The sequence below is a fragment of the Salvia splendens genome, unplaced genomic scaffold (assembly GCF_004379255.2).
Source record: "Salvia splendens isolate huo1 unplaced genomic scaffold, SspV2 ctg714, whole genome shotgun sequence".
Taxonomy (NCBI): Eukaryota; Viridiplantae; Streptophyta; class Magnoliopsida; order Lamiales; family Lamiaceae; genus Salvia; species Salvia splendens.
The window spans coordinates 214-23272 of record NW_024599383.1 but is presented as its reverse complement, the minus strand read 5'-3'; the positions used below and the strand labels follow the sequence as shown (position 1 = coordinate 23272).

At 37.8% G+C, this 23059-nt stretch overlaps 1 protein-coding gene and 1 pseudogene across 1 annotated transcript; one reads left to right on the top strand and one right to left on the bottom strand.

Moving 5' to 3' along the window:
* Window positions 1–8584: 8584 nt before the first annotated feature.
* LOC121791081 (phosphatidylinositol-3-phosphatase myotubularin-1-like) lies at window positions 8585–17123 on the top strand. The gene is made up of 9 exons (XM_042189129.1): window positions 8585–8617; window positions 9075–9131; window positions 9222–9296; window positions 10395–10469; window positions 10883–11076; window positions 13570–13810; window positions 14869–14933; window positions 15371–15647; window positions 16237–17123. The coding sequence occupies exons 1-9, from the start codon at window positions 8585–8587 to the stop codon at window positions 16759–16761; spliced, it is 1542 nt and encodes a 513-aa protein (XP_042045063.1). The 3' UTR covers window positions 16762–17123.
* A 1082-nt stretch (window positions 17124–18205) lies between these two features.
* Window positions 18206–20725, bottom strand: LOC121791082 (annotated as a pseudogene).
* Between the last annotated feature and the right edge of the window lie 2334 nt (window positions 20726–23059).

The window sequence follows — 23059 nt, the reverse complement described above, 5'->3', positions numbered from 1 at the left end:
GGAGCGGCGAGAGCTTGAGCGACGTGCGCGCTAAAGCGTTGTTGTCGTACCGGTCCGTATGTACGACGACTTCAACACGAGGCCATCTGGGCGCTCTTGAGGACAAGCAGAAGTTCCAAGGTGGAATTCTGCACACTGGTGCGCCGAAGAGACAGACCACCGAAGCTGGTGATTACACGAGCAGCGGCAGCAATCACCCGGTTGACCTCAACCGGACGTACGTGGATGAAGGGAGTTCCGGCAACACCGGCGTCCTCCCGGCGTCAAGCTACGAAGGCCAAGGAGAAGGCGGCCGCTACCTCATCCTCGACCGCCTGTAAACCCATCTCCGTTCCCGGAAACACTCCCGACCATACGGCCACCGCGTTTGAGTCGTTGCAACAGCGTCGATGCGACGAGGACGTTATTGCGACACACAAGCCCTCAAGAAGTGTACCGACCCTGACGAAGCCGAATATCTCCGGGCGTTAATCGATGAGCTGCGTCGGAAGTTGGAATTACACCGACTTAGTTGTTTTTTTTTGTAAGTTGAATGGGTAACTTTTTTTTATTAATGCGTCGCCGTTTGTTATTTAGACGTTTTTTTATTTACTCGTTACTTGTTATTTGAAAACATTTAAATTAATTAAACAAAACAATAAAATGATGATGTGAGCGCCCCCATTGCAGTGGGGGGAAGGAGGATAAAACTGATGCAGTGGGGCGCCCTAAGGGCGCGCTTTAGGCGCCCCACTGCAGGTGGGGGGAAGGAGGATAAAACTGATGCAGTGTGGCGCCCTAAAGCGGCGCTTTAGGCGGCCCCACTGCAGGTGGGGGAAAGGAGCATAAAATTGATGATGTGGCGCGCCTTTTAGGCGCCCCACTTAGGCATGCACAAACCGGCCCGGCCCGCCGGTTCGGGCCCGCCGGTTCATGAACCGGAACCGGACCCAGAACCGGCGGTTTGAACCGGAAGGTGGGTTGAAGGGTCGGAAGGGCCGGTTCAGGTTCGGCAATATATTGAACCGTGAACTGGCGGTTCGGCGGTTCGAACCGCCGGTTCAAAGGATCGAACAGTGTTTCGTAGGTTAGGGTTCGTAGGGTTCGCGTAGGGTTTAGGATAGCCGTTGGAACCGGCGGTTTGCGGGGTAAACCGTCGGGTTGAGGGTTAACCGGCGTTGTTGTCGGGGTAAACCGGCGGTTCGGGAGCCGGTTTCCGATGGTTCCGGCAACTTTTCAGAGGCTAGGTCGTAGGGTCAGTGTTTAGGCCTGCAAAACCGGTTATAAACCGCCGGTTTTTTGTCAGAAACCGGCGGTTTTTTGTTCCGGCTTCCACCGTCGCCGTCGAGTCCGCTTTTAGTGTTGGCTCGCGCGTTTGTATGAATCAAAGAAGTAAGCTCTCGGCGAAAAATATGGAAGCCGTGATGTTACTTGATGATTGGGCCAAAGCTGACGTCCGAGAACAAGAAAAATGATTGGAATGATCGTCAAGAGCGATCACAAGATGAATTCACCGGGATGAAGATTAGGCCAACCATCAACCGCCGCCAGCCAAGCCAAATAGGTAAGAAGTAGGTAAGAGAACTACGTGGACTTTGATTCCCTAATGCAAATGAGCAATTGGGATACGTAGGCACCTCAACTTAAATTTTTAATTTAAGTTGAGCTCAAGTCCTTTTTCTTTTATTTCTTTTTTTCCCATTAATTCCTACTTTAAAAATATGCAAATACAATTACATAATTGTATTTGTATATACTCTAGTCGATGAAGTATATTTCTCTATACGGCTAAATGAGGGAAACTTTTGACAATTCTACTATAATTGTTGATTGTTAGACGAAACTCAACATTTAAAGTTGAATTGCTAAAGGTGTCCTTAATTTAGTTATGTAGAAAGATCTTCTTCGCCGGTTAAGAGTATATATATAATACACTTATACGTTTAAGAACTTCAACGTCGTTTCTTGTCATTTGTAATTAGTTCTTCACTAGTAGTCTCATTTGTATTTAAATTTTGTTTAAGACTTCAAGACCGCCATATGTTTCCAATTTGTAATTGTTGTAACTTGTAACGTGTAATTTGTAAACATGCAATTTCAATAAAATTGCAACTTTAGCCGTATTTTTTTCAATTTTATTTACTCACATTTCATACAAAAACAAACTTGAAAAGTGTAATGTAATTTGATTAAAATTGAAAAGTTGAAAAATGCAAAAAAAAAAAAAAAATCGTCGAACCGGCCCGGAACCGGCGGTTTTGAACCGCCGCGTAAACCGCCGGTTTTTTGAACCGGAACCGGAACCGGAACCGCCGGGAGCTAGGCGGGCCAGTTCAGGTTCATGGATTTCTCGACCCTTGAACCGCCGGTTCTGGCCGGGAACCGGCGGTTCCCGAGCCTTGTGCATGCCTAGCCCCACTGCCTTAACTAAAAGAATAACCGGTTGGGGCAGCGTCAATGGGGCCGGACCGAGTGACGTGTCACGATGAAGTTGATCTCCTGTATTAGAATAATCTTTTGTCAAATTGTTAGCATCTCCCATCCCATCCATCAATTTCGCCCCTTTGTTCCAAGGTTTTTTCTTCTTTAGTTCTAGACCACAAATAACATTCCTTGAGTGTACTGGACTTTTTTTTTATTCCGTATTTAGGAGAGACGCATGACCCATACCCATGACTTGTTTGTAATTGAAGATATTAATGGATTAAGATCACATAGCATTTCCAACCCCAACTCTTTTGCAGCGACACTTTCCCTACTTTCTTATCCTCTTCCTAATTCCTATTCCTATTCCTATTCCTATTCCTATTCCTATTCCATGCGCTGATTCTTCCATATTTCGATTTTTATGATTCAAATTTTTTTACTTTTTTTTATTTTTTATTTTACATGAATTTTATACATCAATCTGCACAAAACAATTTGAATTAGTTTGAGGAAGGTACGGAAGCTAGTGCTGTCAAGTGGGGCCGTCCTTGTAAGCCGATCTCAAGAATTTATCCATTTAATTGTCCAAAATAGCAATCCTCTCCTAATAGCAATCATTACTATGAAAGACGCATGCGTCGTTAAAAAAAATCGAAAAAAATGAGAGACGCATGTCCCTCATGCGTCTCTATGAAAGACGCATCTCCCTCGTGCGTTTCATTAAAAGGAGATGCATGAGGGTCATGCGTCTCTCCCAAACCCGGAATTAAAAAAAAATACGTACAATTACGGAATCTAAGTTTGGGAAAATCGGGTATATAGGCTAGTTTACACTAAAGATTACGTAAATGTACCCTATTCTAAAAATGGGAAAAACGCCAACCACATTGGCGTTTCTATTAGTAAATACGCCAACATCATTGGCGTTTTATTATCGCGTCGTATTGTAGGTGTATTTTCGCCAAATACAGCTATGTAAAAAACGCCAACTTAATTGGCGTGTTTTAGGCTAAAACGCCAATATAGTCGGCGTGTTTAATTATTAAAACGCCATTGCAGTAGGCGTATTTAATAATAGAAACGCCACTGAGGTTGGCGTGTTACATTAAAAACGCCATTTCGGCCGGCGTGTTTATGTTGAACCATATCCTTTTCAGATCTCCCCCAACATCGCGACCCTAAACACTTTCCCTCCCCAAAACGCGAAAACCCTTCTTCCCAAGGCGGAAAAACCTTTCGCTCGGGTCGACCCGGTGGTGGATTTAAGCGTGGATATTTTGAATTTGGCTAATTCTTCCAAACATTAGTCCTTCTGATCGGTTAGTATATCAAATTTTAGACTCATTCTTCTAAACATTAGTCTTCCAATATTTGATTGATTGTTGTGATAATATATATATTGTAGTGCAATTAATATAATAGTTTGACCAATTGTTATGGGCATACTAATATTTTGATGGATTATTATGATAGTATATATTTTAATAGAAATATTTTGACCAATTGTTATGCTATTATATGTTGTAGTATATCTAATTTTGTTACCAATATTTAATGGATTGTTAAGATAATATATATTGTAGTGTATTTAATAGAATTATTTTGTCATTTTTTTTGGCTGACTCTACATAATGATGAATGTAAAAATAATACATATTTATTTGTGTTTTACATTATTGCAGATAGTATGACGTGGTGTGTCAATTTATATTGGGGTGGAAAGATAATTCCCGGAGCAGTTATTTCGTATGATCCTCCTTTTGCTAAAGGATTCATTATGTTGGATGAAACAATTTCGTACGATGAGCTTGTGGAAAAAATTTGTGAAAGGATGGGGATAAGCATATATGAAAACAATATTCAAATAATATGGAAACGTACTATATGCTTTGGATCCGGAGTCACGTTTTTAGGTGTTCAACTAGAAGAAGTATGCATGCAACTAATGTTTAGTGAGAGTATGATTATTGGAGGTGTAATTGAATTATATGTTGAGTATTCGGCAATTACTCAACATCATAGTCATCATGTCATAAGTTATGATGCTGGTACGTCAACGAGAGCCCAAGAACCATATTTTGCTGCAACACAAGATTTAGATGTTGGTACGTCTACGAGAGCCCAAGAACCATATTTTGCTGCAACACAAGATTTTGATGTTGGTACGTCTACGAGAGCCCAAGAACCATATTTAGCTGCAACACAAGATTTTGAAGCTGGAGGCGTGCATTTAGGGGAACGTGACAATTGTGATGTGGTTGAGGACATAATAGGTCCTGATAAAGCCGACTTTCTTGATCCACAATCACCTTATTATTCTGAAGATTCCGACACGGTTAGTACAGACTCAGATGGTGATCCGTCGGATGATGAACAATTTGTTGCTTCAAGACCATCCATTCCACTTGGAGAAACAGCAGTTGGAGAAACATCAGTTGGTGGAAGGGCAGTTGGAGGAAGAGTAGTTCCACAGTTCCCACAGCCTGGAATCAACTACTTTCGCACCTTACCAGGTCCATATGATAGTTTTGATCCCAAAAACTTTGAGCGTGATGATCCCAGTGTGCATTATTGGAGTGAAAAAGATCCTACCAATGTCGGTTTGCATACTAAATTTAGAACGAAGTTGGAATTGAAGGCAGCTGTGACTCATTGGCATTTGGAAAAAATCCGACAATATACAGTTGTTGAAAGTAAAGGAAAGAGATGGCATGCAGTTTGTAAGTGGCCACAAGGAAATCCGAAAGATACGTCCTTACCTAAATGTTTGTGGGAGTACCGAGCAACACTGAGGAAGCATGATGAACACTGGCAAATTAGAGTGTTTAGCACTGCTCATACTTGCATGGGGGATCGTAACTATAATGGCCACGCTAATCTTTCGTCGGGTATGATAGCGTTGAGTGTTCGCCATCAGATAGAAAACGATCCTTGCTACAAGGTAAAAGCAGTTGTGGCGGATATTGAAAATAGATTTCATGTCAAAGTTAGTTACAAGAAAGCATGGTATGCTCGGAGGACAGCGATTGAGCTTGTATACGGTGGATGGGAGTGGTCGTTCAAAGTTTTACCAGCTTATTTGAATGATATGCAAAGACAAAATCCTGGCACAATTGTGGAATGGATGCACGATGACATATTAAGCAATGGTATGAACAAGGTATTCAAGTACGTATTCTGGGCTTTTGGACCAGCTGTGGAGGCTTTTCAACTATGCAAACCAGTTTTAACGGTTGATGGAACTCATCTACGTGGACGATGTCGAGGTAACATTCTTATTGCCGTTAGATTTGATGCTAATAAGAAATGTTTGCGTGTTGCATATGCCATTGTTGATGAGGAAACCAAAGAAAGTTGGAATTGGTTTATGGAACGCATTAGACTTCATGTAGCAAAGCATGAAATATGTGTCATATCTGATAGGCATGTGGGAATCATAGATGCAATAAATTCTCGAAGTACAGAGCTCGGTGGAGGTGGTTCCACAAAATCGTCATCGGAGTTGTGTACGAACTGAGATGACGACTCTCCGCGGGCGGTTTTCTGTTTGGTTCGTCGTTTTGCCTTTTGCCTTATGGGTACGTCCACGTCCATTGCAGAGCGCTGCGAAGGAGGGTAGTCCATCAGCTGAGGCTCCCCGGATATCTGCAGTCCTTCTTCAACCATCCTCGAAATGGTTTCCATATCCGGACAGAAATGTCCTGTCGTAGCTCGGCCACTTAGAAAGTGGCGTATATTGTGAAGCGTCTCCACCTACAATTTTTCAAAGTTAATATGAATTTAAATAAGTAATCAGAGTTTAGTTAAGTATAAATAATGTACCGTAAAGTTATGAGAAGATGCCGTTTCGTGGAAACCCTCTTCAGCATGCACGCCGGGTTTGGTTAAATACACAACAGTGATCTGGCGAAACCAATTCATGTATTCTTCCGTTGCAACAGGCTCACTACTGTCCTCCATATCAGTCCATATCGTAAACTGCCTGTTGTCCCACTCCTGTATGTAATTCGCGTGCCATTGAACCCAATTCCGACCAGATTTTCCACGGCGATCCTGTTTCAAAAAATCAGAACCGTGGAACCGGGGGAGATCCGGGATATACGGTTGGACAATCCCGAATTGGCGCAACACTCGGTGTGGCAGGTGTGGCTCAGCCAGATTCCAACAAATAAGCGTTGTTATCGACATCCATATAGGACGACCGGCATCACAACTTTCCGGCAACTCCCGGTGGAGATAAGGCCTCCAAATAAACTACATGTGATACAAATTTTTCAAAATAATTTCCATAAAAACAAAAAACAAAAAACCAAAAACATTTTATAAATATATGAAGTACCTGATTAGGATGCATCACGGAGAACTGATCTTGGAAATTTTCAATACAATGGCCAGGTGCTTTTACATATGACGCCGGACCATTCCATCTAAAAAATTTAAATTATGAGCGAAGAACACGAAAATTGTTGAACATTAAGTTTAAAAAATGAATTAATGAACAACTTACGCGCTTGCACATGGTAGATAGTCTGTATGCACGGGATCTAGCATCCTCGGTCTAATATTTGGAATTCTCTCCCAAGCCCAAAGTTGTAATAGAGTTAAGGCTCCCCCTACATCCGTCCTCTTAGCAACGGCCGCTTCACACAAATTGTGGTACAAGCAAGCAAGCGTCGCCCCACCCCAGCTATATGTAGAACACCGTTCTATATCCATGAAAAAGTGTAGGTAGAAGAACGGAATTTTATTTCCGGAGGCGTTGGGGATCATCAGACCACCAAGTAATAGCAGACAATAGATACGAGCCCGCTGAGCATATATGTAGTGTTCGTGGTCACCAGACAGCTCAATCCTCAATTGGCGCGATAAGCTCGTCTGCTTAAAAGCCATTTCCTTCAACTCGGATGCGTCCGGTATGAATCCTAGAAAATCCAAACACCTGTCCTTCCAATATCCCGCTTCCGTCGGGGGGATGTAAGCTGTCAGAGCCTCTCCATCAACTTTCAGGCCCCATAAGACCTCCACGTCTTCCAGTGTCACAGTCGCTTCACCGACTGGAAAGTGAAACGTGTGAGTCTCTGGCCTCCAACGTTCAATCAGAGCTGTGATAAGATGGTGGTCAATGTCTTTTGGTTTACCACACCTTAATATACCCCAAACCCCATCTGGTCCACTATTGCCAAGACATATTGATGGATGGGAACATCCCAAATTATTCCTTCATATCGTCGGCAGCGTACATCCTCGGATGGAACTCCTGCCCATATGTTGTTAGAGACGTGTTGTCTCTGAAAATATAATACAGATGGATCCGCAGGACCACATGCAAGCCGACGACGAGAGGTTGAAGATGATGCCATAATTTACCTACATAATCCAAATTCAACAATAACCAACCATAACATTTAATCCAAATTCATCATCCAAATTCAACAATAACCAACCATAAACCATTTCAATAATTAGATACAATTTAATCCAATATCACAAAATTGAACACCAACATCAAATCATTCACTTACACAACATTGCACATTCAAAATCATAAACCAATTCACCTACACAAAATTAACAATTTCAATTAACAATTCGCCCAACCTACCAATTTCAATTTTGCCTAACCTAACATTTTCAATTTGTCCAATTTCAATTTGACAAACCTAACAATATAAACAAATTTAACAATCTAAACTAATCAACATACATCAACCAAAACCCACATAAACCAAAACAATTTGCCCAATTTTTTAGCTATAACAACCCTAGGGTTTAGGTTTATAATCAAATTTATACACAATTTAACTTAAACCCAAACAATCCAACATAATAATCAACAATAATATCATTCAACCAATCCAAAATGCATAATATTTCTACTCAATTCACAACCCATTACAAACCCTAGCTATCCACCAATTACTCTAATAATGTAAAAGGTAAGCATACTAACCGAATAAAATAGATGAATTTCGGGGAGAATAGCACCGATTGATGAATGTAGGCCGAAATCACGGAGAGGAGGCGCGCAGCTGGAGAAATCGCGAAGGGTGTGTATTGTGAGATTTTCACGATTTGGGGGAGGAACGCCTGCTATATCAGCCTGAGTAAACACGCCACTCAGGTTGGCGTTTTTTATGATTTAGTAAATACGCCACTCGTGTTGGCGTCTTTTTGTAACATGCCACTCATGTTGGCGTCTCTTTGTAAAAACGTCAATCTGTTCGGCGTTTCAACAACGATAACACGCCAACTACAAAGGCGTTTTTTCAGTTATACACGCCAACCAAGTTGGCGTTTTTTATCGTAATTGTAATCGGATAGAATACGCCCAAAATACGACACAAGTATAAAACGACAACTACGTTGGCGTATTTACGTGAAAACACGCCATTACTATTGGCATTTTTACTTAAAGAAACGCCAATTTCATAGGCGTTTTTCCCATTTATGGAATAGATAACAAAATAGGTACATTTACGTAATCTTAAAGGCAAAGTGCCCCATAAACCCGATTTTCCCATCTAAGTTTTATCTTAGAACTAAAGAAGAAAAAACCCCTTTGTTCCACTCTTGGGAAAATAAAGCTAATTTTTTTACACTTCAATTCGTATATGCAACCTATGCCGCGAACGAGGTACGGCTGAACGACGTCGCTACGTGAATTGGAGCCGGAGAAAATTGAGGGCGCCGGCAGCTGGGACGCCATCGAATGGACTAAAGTTGATGTATTTGAAAATTCCCGCTAGGATTTTTCTAATTTTCTCCCAATTCCTGTTTTTCAGCAAATGTATGTGATTTCCCTTTCACCTTTTCAGCAGGTTTCAGCTTCGAAGCCTGTTTCGCAGGGACTGCAGCAGCTGTTGCTTGAAGCGGAGTTTATCATAGTAGAGGTAATGCAGAAAATTGAGTTTCTTAGTGTTTGTGGGGCTTCGAATTTGGATTGTTAGAATTTTTGTTTAATGTGTGGTTTTGAGAATGTGAATTTAGATTTAAAGTTCAGAACTTCTGAAGAAAGCAATTAATATATATTGTGCTCCAAGTTGATCATATTATGAAACTTCTTTTCCCCAATTTTAGGAATCTCTAGCTTCAAGCTGCTAATCATAACTGCACAATTTGGAAACTAGTAGTGGTGAGTTTAATGTAAGATTTCCAAATGGTGAAGAATTTTTTTTTGAAATACTTGTATCAAATGAAGGTGTAATTAGTGTTAATGAACTTTTACGTGGTTTCTAGTGCTTTTTAGAATTTTAGGTTACTGTTAGCTATTTTCACATTGCTTAAGAGGAGGTGTGGGAAAGAGTAATGTTTGGAATTGCTTGGTGGGCCTAGGTCTTAATTTATAATGACTATAATGCCTATCTCTAGATGTTGTTAGAGATTCGAGTTTATTGATAGTCAGGATCAGTTCAGCTTTTGGGGATTTCTCATCCCTTCATAATACTTACAATGATTCCTAATTCTGTTTTTTTTCTTCTCACAACTTTGGCTTGTTGAATATGTAAGAACTTAGATGATATTTATGTTACTTGAGTAAATCTTTGTTACAACTTACAAGATTAATGAACATTGCAAATTTTGAAACCTTATCTTCTTTGAGATAGATGCTAGAGTGTATGGATGAGAAACCCCTAATTTTGTGGAACATAGCTGTCAAGGCTAGCCACAATCATGTAAAATATATTTGTTGAATTTATCTGTCCCAGACTATGTTAAGTTGTGTGCATAAATGTTGCCCTTGTTGTTTATGAGTCCTTAATAAATGTATCATCGTTCTGGCTTTTTTTGTGTTTTTCTCCTATTTCGGGAATATGAAATATTATTTGGTTGATTCTTGCTAGTATTCATTCTTCTGTAATTCTTAAGAATCTCATATCTTGTGGTATACATATATGCTTTATGCTTTATGCCAACTGAAAATATATCGAAAAAGAAGCTATCATAATCTTGAATATTTAGAGATTAAACTATTGAAGATTTATTTCCAGGGACATGGCATTGTTCTTGTTAACACTGACGAGGCAGGAAATTTATATGTAACAAATTTTCGTCTTCTTTTCTTGGTAAGACATTGAAGTTCATTCCTTTGTTGTTAATACAGTATCTTTCATTTTAAATTATATTTTTATGCTTTTCTACTTTTGGTAGTTCCCACTCAATGTTATCAAATAGCGGATATGGCGGCGCCATGGCGCTATGGCATGGCGTTCGGTGGTGGAAACACCATAGCACCATGTCGCTGCCATAGTACCGCCATATCCGACATTTGACAACATTGCGTGTGTACTGCATTTAGGAATAGGGCATTATGCAAGAAACATGGTGGTTAGAGTGGTATATTATGCTTTATTAATTGTTTAAAGTGTTTTAGATGTTATATTTTTAATATTTTTTAATATTTTTTAATTTTTGAATTATATATAAATATATAAGTATTATTTTATTTATTTAACTTTTGACCGCCAAATTAACACAGCACATTTGGCGTTCGGGTCGCTCGGGTCGAGACCATGGGTCGCCCGGGTCGCTCGGGTCGCCTGGGTCGCCCGGGTCGAGACCATCACCGCCCCAACATGGGTGGGTTGATCGAGATGCATGGGTCGCGCTGGGTCGCCCGGGTCGGCGGGGTCGAGCGTTTCGGGTGGGTCGCCCTAACCAGGGGCGGACCCAGTAAGAGGTGGGGGAGGGCTTAAGCAACGTGGGAGCAAAAAGTTGCAGAGGAAAAAGAGAAACAATGGCGGCAGACAGCGCGAGGAAGAAGACAATTGTAATAAAATTAATATAGTTATTATTATAATAAAAGCTTTCTTTATTGGGAGTTGTGGTATCGTACTTTCAAATGCAGTTATTAATGGAAAAATAAATGTGCTGTGTTAATTTTGGTCAAAGAAAAGTAAAATGTGACGTGTTAATTTAGATTTTTGTTTAGTGGACATAAAATTTCAAATTGACTACTTAGTTTTAAATAAATGATGGCCGATTAAATTATGGAAAATTTTGTTTAGTTTTCATAATATTTCATGTATACTAGTACATTATTATTATGTGAAATTAAGAATGAAAATATGAAAATATGAAAAATGTGCATTAAAATTGTAATTAAATTTATATAGGATATTGTGATTTATTATATAGAATTAATTTTACTCACTACTTTATGATAACATTTTAATTTATGTATTGAACTAGTTTTATGTATAAAATTGTAACTAAATTTATATAGGAGTACTACCTTCGTTTCTGAAAATTTGAAATTTATGAAACCGCGCATGTTTTATTAAACAATTATTAAAGTAAACAAAAGATAAAACAAAAAGCGATTAAAGCATTCTTAGTGGAGAATGAGTTCTACTTCATTAGAGAAAAATAAAATTTCTTAAAATAGAAACTTTCTAATTTTAAGTGTTGAACCAAAATAGAAATAATTTCTATTTTTAAAAGTCAAAGATAATATAATAAAGCCCCTACAACCAAAATTTTCTCGTATTTTAAGTGTTGGAGCCATCTCACAATACTAGAGGCAACACAAATACTCGAGATCATGCCTCAAGCTCCAAGTCTACTCGTATTCTTGTGGATGAAGATGAAGAGAATGAAGATATAAACTTGGTTGGAGCAGAATTTGATGAAGGAGAAGATGACTATCATCTAAGTGCAGATGATATATAACTTTCTTTTGACATTTTCAGATAATGGTTTCAATTATTTATTTTGTGTTATACTTATGACTTATGAATTGTTTTGATATTTTCTATTTTCCACTTTGTCTCTATTTACATGAATTACGTCTACATTTATATTATTTGATATATTATAAACATTAGACTAATATATTTATTTGATTTAATATTAAAAGGCAAAAAAAATAGCCTAGATTAGTGGGTCTCTCGACCCAGTCGACTCGTCGACCCACGACCCGAATTTTCACCTTATCGACCCGGTGCGACCCTCGACCCTAACAACACTGGCACCATGTCGCTGCCATAGTACCGCCATATCCGACATTTGACAACATTGCGTGTGTACTGCATTTAGGAATAGGGCATTATGCAAGAAACATGGTGGTTAGAGTGGTATATTATGCTTTATTAATTGTTTAAAGTGTTTTAGATGTTATATTTTTAATATTTTTTAATATTTTTTAATTTTTGAATTATATATAAATATATAAGTATTATTTTATTTATTTAACTTTTGACCGCCATATCCGCCATACTAATACGCCATATCTCAGTTGCAGAAGACCGTTGCTTTGTCTACTACGAAGGCTGAATATGTAGCTGCGACAGAGGCAAGCAAGGAGATGGTGTGGTTGCAGGGTTTCTTAGATGAACTTGGGAAGGAGAACAAGAGTAGCATACTCTACACTGATAGTCAGAGTGCTATTTTCTTGGCGAAGAATCTAGCGTTTCACTCTAGGACAAAACATGTGAAGTTGAAGTATCATTACATCCGACACCTAGTGGAGATGAAAATCCTGCAACTTGTGAAGATACTTGGAAGTGAGAATCCTGCAGACATGTTTACTAAGGTGGTGACCTTAGAGAAATTGAAGCTATGCATAGCTTCAATTGGCCTTGGAACTTGAAGAGAAGGTTAAGCGATGCTAAGCGGATGAAGGGATGAGATCACGAGGAAATGGTTGTTTAGGAGTTGTTAGTCTCCAAGTGGGAGATTGTTAATTATGGAGCCTAATTTATCTCCTACCATGTTTAGGATTTGTTTCCTTGGAGTATTTTTTTCCTTGTGATATATGTTTCCTAGTTTGACTAGAATTAGGGCTCTCTAGTTGCTTATAAATAGAGGTGCTCCCTCATTGTTAGATCGAAATTATATAGTGAAATTCCTGGCTTGGCATCGCCCCCAGACGTAGATACACATTGTATCGAACTGGGTAAACAATTTCTTGTGTTTATTCTCTTTCATATTCGTGATTGCCTGTGTTTATTTCCCAACAAATTTAGTTTCTGAAAGAATGGTCAAACACTTGAATCTTGAGACTCGAGATCACCCGAATCCATATACTATTGGTTGGCTCAAGAAAGAAGTGAAAATCAAGATCACCAAACAATGTTGGTTACCACTTTCCTTGGGTAAGCATTATCGTTCAAATGTTTTATGTGATGTGATTGATATGGATGCATGTCATGTTCTTCTTGGAAGACCTTGGCAATATGATGTAAACATCACACACAAAGGAAGAGACAATTGGTATTCTTTCATTTGGAATAAACGGAAGATCATCATACTTCCGGATAAAATTCCTAATATTACTTCTAAAGTAGAGGAGAAGAGTATGCTGACCATCAATCAAAATTCAAAAGAATTTGCTCAAGACTTGAAGGAATCAAAGCAATTGGCTGATAAGAAGAAGAGGGAAATGACTTTCAAAGTTGGTGACAAGGTTATGGTGTACCTTAGAAAGGAGAGACTGCCTACGGTGTTCATGGAAAATTAAGTCAAAAGAAATATGGCCCGTACACTATCCTAAAGAAGATCAATGATAATGCCTAGGTAGTAGAATTGCCAAGTGAGATGACTATTTCAAATACTTTTAACGTGGCAGACTTATCACTCTATCTCCCGTAGCAGGCACTTTACGAGGATAACTCGAGGTCGAGTTTCAAACAAGTAGAGGAGAATGATGAGGGACATCAAATATCAATACTCAAGTCCTAAAACCAATCATATTACTTAAGAGAGAAGAAATCAAAAATCAATTTTGCTACTCCGAAGAAGAGAAAGTCATTTTGAATTTTGCTACTAGGTGTCACTTAGTTGGCAAGTTTATCCTTTATATATTTCTAGATGCCTTAGCTACTAAGAATGAGTTGTTTATGAGTTGTCACAAATATAGGTTGTGTATTAGTTGTCTAATAGTTGTCAATGAGTTGTTAAGTTTTTTTTTGAACCTATAAATAGAGCCATTGCCTCAATCTATGCAACTCACTTTTGAATATGAAATATAATTAGAACTTTGTTCTCTTTTGGATTAAGCTCTTGTTATCCGTGGATTCGGATTGCCTTATCTCACAACACGTTGAAGTTGTTCCTTCAACAAATTGTGTTGTTTTATTTTCGTTAGCACATTAGAGAGGTTCCTCTAATACTTGTGCTACATCAGGAAGTGTATTGTTGTCACTTATAGAAGCTGGTCGAACTGGCAAAGAGTTGCACTTTGGTGCAGATGATTGTTTTTGTCACAATGCTGGCTTTCTCAATCGCTGATGGGCCCTATGTTTGAATTGAATTTGGTGATGAATATCTCACATGACACATTTTGCTCTGTTCTGGGTCACTGATTACAATTTTTTTCTACAGTGGATTGATTGTGTTTCGCAACTGTTACGAATGTATCCTTTCGCTTTTGAGTTAATGTACCTTCATCAGATTCATAATGAGATTTCTAACTCTATGAATTAAGCCATAATGCCGCTTGCTAACTGACTTATGGCTTTGCAGGTTTTCCTTGTAGATTTAGTAGACTCTGCACTTTCCTGCCGGTTTGGAAACTTTTTCTGTAACAGGTATAGGCATTTATTCTTTCCTTGCTTGCTCACACTGCCATAATAATGGAATAATTATGTTATCATCCTTGCAAGTTCCCTGTTTTGTATGTACTATTTTTATTAGGGATACTTGTTGAATAAAACATAACATACTGAACTATTTTTCAAATTCAACACCGCTTTTCTATATTTCAAATATACCTTCATTTTTATCAGTGGAAATCCAATATCCCCAAATTTTGTACAATGTGTATTGTTGAAATGACATCATTATAACGCTGAGGGATCTCCGATTCGATACAAATCGGAAGGTAATAGTATTATTGAAACCTTTTTAAAAGCCGTGTTCAATTTTGAAAACTACTTGACTAGCTTTTCCATTATGCAACAAAACTAAATGACTGTTAGAAGGTTTAAATTGTTCGTCTTGTCTCATTTATGCTTTGCTAAATCAGTGAGAAAGAAAGGCAGCAAGCTGGTATTTATGATGCATGTGGGTGCTTGTGGGTGTACTTGGCTGATTTGCGTGCTTCAGATAGATCTTCTGGTCATCATAACCATTTCTACGACGCATCAAAAGTTCAAGGTCCATTATTACCTCCTGCTGCAGCTTTAGCACCAACACTTTGGCCTCAGTTCCACCTTCGATGGGCATGTCCATCAGAAGCCCAAGCTGGGGAGATAGAGGCACATTGTAGAAACATGGCTGAGAAAATATCTGAATTGCAGAAGGTACGTAATTTGTTTTTACAGTGGTTTGTGCTTGCAAATAATAAAACTTGATCATTTTCTCTTCGTCATTATTCCCTTATATCCTCTATTTTTGTTGCGTTGTATCTATGTCTGTGAAACTCATGGGATTCTACAATCATTTGATTCACGCACATTATAAAAACCGAATTGAAAGAAACTGTTCATTCTCATGACAAAGTAAGGAAGATAATGTCAATGCGATGTCAAGGTCATGCTTGAACTAGGAAAGAGTAGTATGTGTGTTTGTTTGTAAAAATGTGCACAAGAGTTCTTGGTTAAGGAACACGAGCTCCAAGATGCTACTTTTCTCCACATAAGACATTCTAAATCAGAGTTTCAGTTGAGTTGAATAAGTACATGAATTTGGCATCTTTGTATCGGTTTTGGTGGTGGAGGCAAGAGTCTTAGGATTAGGATATAAGATGGGTTGAGATGGAAGGGTTTGGGAATTGGGATCGGTGATTTAATAATTTTTCTGCTTACATAAAGATTGATTCAAAGCCCAATACGTGTTTTCCCAATAACTGACACTATCAAAGAGTAATCAGATATTAACAAATGTTGGCAGGAAAAGGATATAGCAGAGGCAAAACTAAGAGAAACAACTTCAACTGTGGCGTCTTTGACTGATGAGTTGCGAAATGAGAAGCTCAGCAGCAGCTCGGTAAGGGACTGGGCTAGGAGTGCCAAAAAGGAAAATGTTGCTATAAAGCGGGCAATACAATCACTTGGGTGCAAGGTTCAGTTTTCTGAAGACGGTGATTGTATTGTTGGCATCGAGAACATCGCAGCAGAGATTCCTCAAAAATCTCTCTTTTCCATTGAGGATATGCAGTCTAGTTTGTACATGCAGAGTGACGAGAAACCAGACAGTCTCGTGTACGTTACCCGTGAAGAAGATGAAGATGGTGATTCCATCAACCCTATAAACCAGGTATGTGAATCTTTATGCCCTCTACGCACTCGAGAGGGAGGGTGTAGATGGCCCGAAGCCGGTTGTGCCCAATTTGGAAGCCAGTTTGTCGGTATGAAGGAGAACTTTGATGCTTTTGACCGGCTTTCTATATACGACAGCTATTTCCAGTCACAATAGAAGCTTTGGAGGTTGTTACAATGCATTTTTGTGAGAGAATATAAAAAAAGATGGGACCCTCACATTCAACAAGGGTCTTCTGGAGGTGTACATACATAGGCATGAGTCAGCATTGATTTCTAGCGATCCAAGAAGGTAGCACAAGGTAAATTCGGTGTGTAAAGTGCATAACGCCATTCATGTCATGGGGTTTGGCTGTAACGGGTTTCTACGGCTTTAACATACTCTCACGTCATGGGGTTTGGCTCTTACGGTCTAAATCCCCTGTGTAAAGGTTAGCAGTCGACATTCAGCGACAGGTAGTATGTGTATAGAATCCTACTCCCCACGTCACTTTTAGTATGTCGGACACAGGTTTTTAAGAAATGTAATAAAAAGTATTTTTCTTTACTAAGATGAATCAATAATTTATTATGATAAAATGTCTTGGTAGAACTGCTCGGAATGGCATATGACAATTTGGTATATCCTATGTTTCTAAATACTACAAAGAGGAATCAAGTATGTATGTTTACATGGTTAATCTTGATATTTGGGAAGGAATGAATTAATGAACCAAGTTAACGTAGAATGAACTACTTAACATGCTAATTAATTCTAGTGCATCTGAAAAATGTCAGTCAACAACTTCAGATACCTTTATACTACTCCCTCCGTCCCGCACTACTCGCACTTATTTTCTTTTTGGGCGTCCCAAGTTACTTGCACTCTTTCCATTTTTAGTAAAATTTTTCAACTACAGCCGTAATTTTTGACTTTCCTATACATTAATTCCTTAATCTCTGTGCCGAAAAGGAAAGGGGCGAGTAGCCCGGGACGGAGGGAGTATTAACTAGTGGAGTACAAAAACAACCACGAATATCAACCATTAATTCATCATATCCATAATTCACTACCGAAATTAGAAATCATAAAATCAATTGATTAGTTGTCGGTCAATTCTCCCCTTCCAGTTTCATGTCTTTTTTAATACATTGTTCCATCTATTAAAGATAAATGGAAATGTAATTGTCTAATAATGATAATTTGATATCTATTGATTCTAAAGCAGGAGATGTAATTGTCCTAAGAAACTACATATAACGTTAGCAACCTGATTAAACAGATTGATTGTTTTAGAGAATTGAGATTGATTAAAACGTTTGTTTGATATGAATATGCTATGTAATGGTCTTAACAAATATTATATGGATTTTTTTATATGGTTTGGTGGTGTAAGTGAATAATGAATCGAGTAATTGTTTTATAGTGTATGTTCCTTTGTTGGTGAAGGGATCAACGTCTACTTAATGCATCCAAACTCAAATTTTAAAATCTACAACATGTCTCATTGCTTTTAATTTTAGCACAAACAATCGAAAACATTTATTGGTTCAGTATCTCTATATGGCCGTTTGTAGAAGCAAATTTAAATATCCGGAGAAATTCTTGATGTACATAGATTTTAATTGTAGATCCAATAATGGTAGGATAGCAAGTTGATGAATTGGATGACTACATTGGCTACGTTTGTAGAAGCAAGAGACTCGAACTGATCAATGTCGTTTTCACCATTTTGGGCTCCGGCTAGGTCGGAGATTCACCATGACCGGGCACCCATTTGACAAACTTGTCTACCATCTTTGAGAATTTTAACATAAACTTAAATTGAAATAGAAGATGACTTACCATTACTACTGCAGAGCTCAGCACATGAAACCCCAAAAGTATTGAAAATCAACTCTCTCTATATCCTCCATTATTAACAAATATGTTGGCTGTCGATCCTCTCACCCCAACTCTACAACTTTTGGCTTTCTTTCAAGGCATAACCTGGAATTCACACATCTTTCTAATACTATTCCCTGCCACAAAATAAATTAAATCAATTCTAACTTTTTTCCTATTAGAAATGAACCACTCACCCCCTTAAAAAGCTTATAAGGGTGATGGGTTATCACACTTATATAGATTATAGAATTTAGAGAATTTAACTCGCGATGTTCTTCCACTAATGAGGTAGATATATAAGAGAGAAAAGAGAACATCATCATCGATTTGGGTCCGCTCTGATACTATATTAGAAATGAGCCATTCACCCGAGGGTTATCCACACTAATATAGATTAGATCAGATCTTCAGAATTTAGAAAATTTAATTTAGAGAATTTAACAAAATGCAGATAGTTTAGACCTCACCTCAAGGCTAGTCGCCAAATTAAGCCATTGGTTGTTACTTGAAACCACACCTTTTCTTGAGGAATATTATATTTGGGTCTCCTGATCTAAAAGCAATGCGCCCCAGAGAATTATTTCCTCTTTTTGGCTCATTATCCATTTTACCTATGTCTTCTATTGGAACTGCCTCATTTGCTTTCTGCCCAAATCACTAGCTTCTTAATAATCATACACGACATGCTTGTCAAATCAGGTTAATTAGACGTACAACGATGGTTTTCCATATACCCCGAAGTGACTCGGACCCCCGACCTAATGGTCGGAGGTGAAGCGTCTTACCACCAAGCTGCGCTTCGTTGTATGGTTGGGTACCAACGAGTCCACTTACCTTCTCCCAAGCACGGGTCCACGCCACCTCCCCAAACATGGGTACATGCTACCTTCCCCAGGCCTGGGTCCAGGCCAGTGAACCTACCTTCCCCCAAGCACGGGTCCAGGCCACTCCCCCAAACATGGGTACAGCTACCTTCCCCCTGGGTCAGGCCAGTGAACCCATCACCCCATGAAATTAATCCCCAAGATGGGATTCCCAGGGGTTGAACTCGTGACCTCCAGGATGGAAGCGTATCATCAGCGCCTTTTAAAAAAAATGCAAGCAATATACAAGTACAATAATTACTACTCCATTAGTACGAGTAGGGATGTCAAGTCGAGTTAATTAGACGTTTGCATTTTGTTGGCGTTCAAATCATCCTGAATCCAAAAAATACAAGCAATATAAGTGCAAAGTATGAATAGGGGTGTTAGTCGGGTCAGGTCAACGGGTTTCAGCTTAGCCTGACTGCTCGCGGTTGTGGGTTAATCGGGTGTAGTCTAATCATATGATGATTTTTTATCGGATTAAAATTATTCAACTCTAACCCTAAGGTTCAAATTTTTGGCTAGCGAACGGGCTAATAGAGCTGCTGCAGATAAAATTAACATGCGAGATCACTCCAATACATAATGAAAATTGATCATATTTATAGGATTTAAAACATTCAATTATGATAATTTAGTCATATATTAATGCTATATTCCTAAACTCAATGAATAATTTAATACTAATTTAAGATTTGTAAGTAAAATAAAATATAAACATATTTTAAGAAATTATTAAAACATGTTTTAGAAATTAAAATATTTTTTATAGTGGATATAGATTTTTTTAATCTATTTAATATTATTATATTTATAAAATCTAATATATATGTAGATGTTATATAAAAGTGAAGGTTATTTTTATGTTTGTTTATTATATTAAAATTTATCAATGGAGTATCGAAAGAGATGTCAAACAGCTAGAACAATAGGCAATAATTGCACCAAGGTCCAACTTTATGGCCAACTCATCAGCTTCCGTGTCAATCCTACTCATGTTAAGGGCTAATTGAGTTGTAATTTTTTTGGGACCTAAAATTTCAACTCTAACCCCTTAATTTTTACGGGTTATTCAGATCAGCCACAAGTTTGGAGTGCGTTGACTTCCTACTAAGTATGAGGCCTTTGAGCTGATTGCACTATTTTCAATTTTTTCAATGTAAGCTCATTTGAACAGTATACATTTAAAAGTAAGATACTCTAATTAGAGTTGATTTAACTAGTGTGGATGATAGAAATTAGCATCCAATCCCAAAGGCCAGTATTGATGAATTCTTTAGGGACGACCACATCTCCTACTAATAATGAAGGCCAGAAACTCCAAAGTGGATCACTCAATAAACATTGAAGAGGTCCACCGTTTGTTGTGTTGCAGCTGCTCCATTCACCTAAACACACTAATTTCTCATAAATTGCAAACCATTATGTAATCGTAGTACGTATTTTTGCAATGAAACACAATATATTCTGTGTAGAAAATTATTAATTACGATAAATGAAATTTCCTCTCCAATCTAAACCCATCAAATCATTCGGGAATGCATACATCTTTTCCCTAAACTTTTATCTAAAAATGATTTGCCTTGTTGTTTTTTAGCCATGCTCATTCGTGTATTTCTTGTTATTTTTTAGTTAACAAAATTATTTACATTAATTAAATTGTGATGGAATAGTCCCTCTTATAATAAGTCATAATAATAGAATAATACGTAAATAGGCCAGGAATTAGGGATGTCAATGTAGCCCGTAACCCGTGGTTGGCCCGAATAGCCCGCTCAATTTGCAGGGTTAGGGCTAGAAATTTCCAGCCCGATAAAAACAAAACTCGATTAGCCCGCTCTCGACTAACCTGCAACCTGTTAGGGCCAGACCCAAAAACCCGATGGGCTGGCGCAAAAGCCCGATAAAATTTCTATTATTCTATTTTTTACTTCTAATTCGACACTTCATTGATTAATTCTATATAAAGATAACTAAAAAACTTTCAATTTAATATTTAATATACAAATTATTTTATAATTGATAAATAAATAAAAAAACTTTAAATTCACTAAAAAAAAATATTTAAATTTCCAAAACATGCATTGAAATTTCACGAAATATCTCAAATATTAGTATTTGGTCATGTTTATGATTGAATTTAAGCATATATATCAAATTAATCATAATTAAATGTTTTAATTTTATGAATATAACTAATTTTAATCATTATTTACTGGGTTTATCGTATGTTAATCATATCGTTAGCAACCCGATGGGCTAGCCCGAAACTCGACCTTTTAGGGTCAGGGTCGAACTTTTATAACCAGAAAGATGTCGCAACCTGAATAGCCCGCACTCGATAGACCCGCAACCCGAGTAGGGCCGGCCCGAAACCCAATGGGTCGACCCGATTGACATCCCTACTAGGAATAGTCAATTGTTATTTTGTACATTATAATTAGGTCAAATTGCTATATACGTATATGAGTCCAAGGAGTCGGAATCTTCTAATAGCGCAATATATATTACTCCCCTCCGTCCACAAAAAATAGATCAACAATTTCCATTTTTGGACGTCCACAAAAAATAGATCACAATTACTTATGGTAAGTTTTCAACAAAACAGTAACCCTAACATCATCTTTATTTACCACTTATGCCATTAAAACACTAACTAATAATAATGGACGTCACATTCCACTAACACTACTTCTCTCTACTTTTTCTCATCTCTTCTTATATTTTTTCCATCTCTCTTACTTTTTCCCTTCTCTTACTTTACCAATTACATTAAAACTCGTGCCATACACAAAGTGATCTATTTTTTGTGGACGGAGGGTAAGGGTAAAATGTTATATCCTTAACTTTAGGATATATATATAGGGTATATATATATATGATTAATATTAGAAAATAAGAAAATTGATTAATAGGTGGATGGGTGAGAAAGAAACGTGTAGTGATGGGGATTTTGGAGAGAATTATAGTAATTATAATTATAAATGATAAAGGAGTTGGAATTAAAATAAAAGAAAAAAGACTTCCAACATGTAACACCCCTTACTCGGTTAGTTTAACCGAATAAATGACGTCACCTTTCGGTACGATCGATAAACAAAACCTGTCTATTTTTTTTTCATTTTGCAAACACTCAACATACAACACTATCATAAAAGTAACTAAACCTGCTAACACAACTATTACTACTATACATAACAAAATATTGATAACCTGTTTCGATAAATATATATATAAACTCCATTAGCAAAAGAAATTATAAAACCTTACATTTGTAACCCAACTATTCCAAACAAAAGATAACCTAAGCAGGCCACAGTATAAACTCCGACTTTCAGCAAAAAGGGAGGTAGTGACTTGACACCACGCTGCTGCCAACTAGCGAGTTCACTCGCTTCTATACTTTGCAAGAGGGAGAAGAAAGGGTGGTGAGCTTCGAAAAAGCTCGTAGTGTAATCGCATTCCAGAATAAAACCTCTAAAACTTCAATCTATATCACTATCACAAGTAAACACTTTATTACCTGGAATGTCGTACAACACATATTCAATTTATATTATCATCAATATATATGTTCAAAAACAATGTCACCCAGTATAAGCATTCATAACAGTTTGATCATTTAAAGAAATCACCTATATCGTCTACAACCAGTGCAACATCACAATCAATTAATCATGTAATACTATCAACAATAACCATCTATCACCTATCAATCAAAA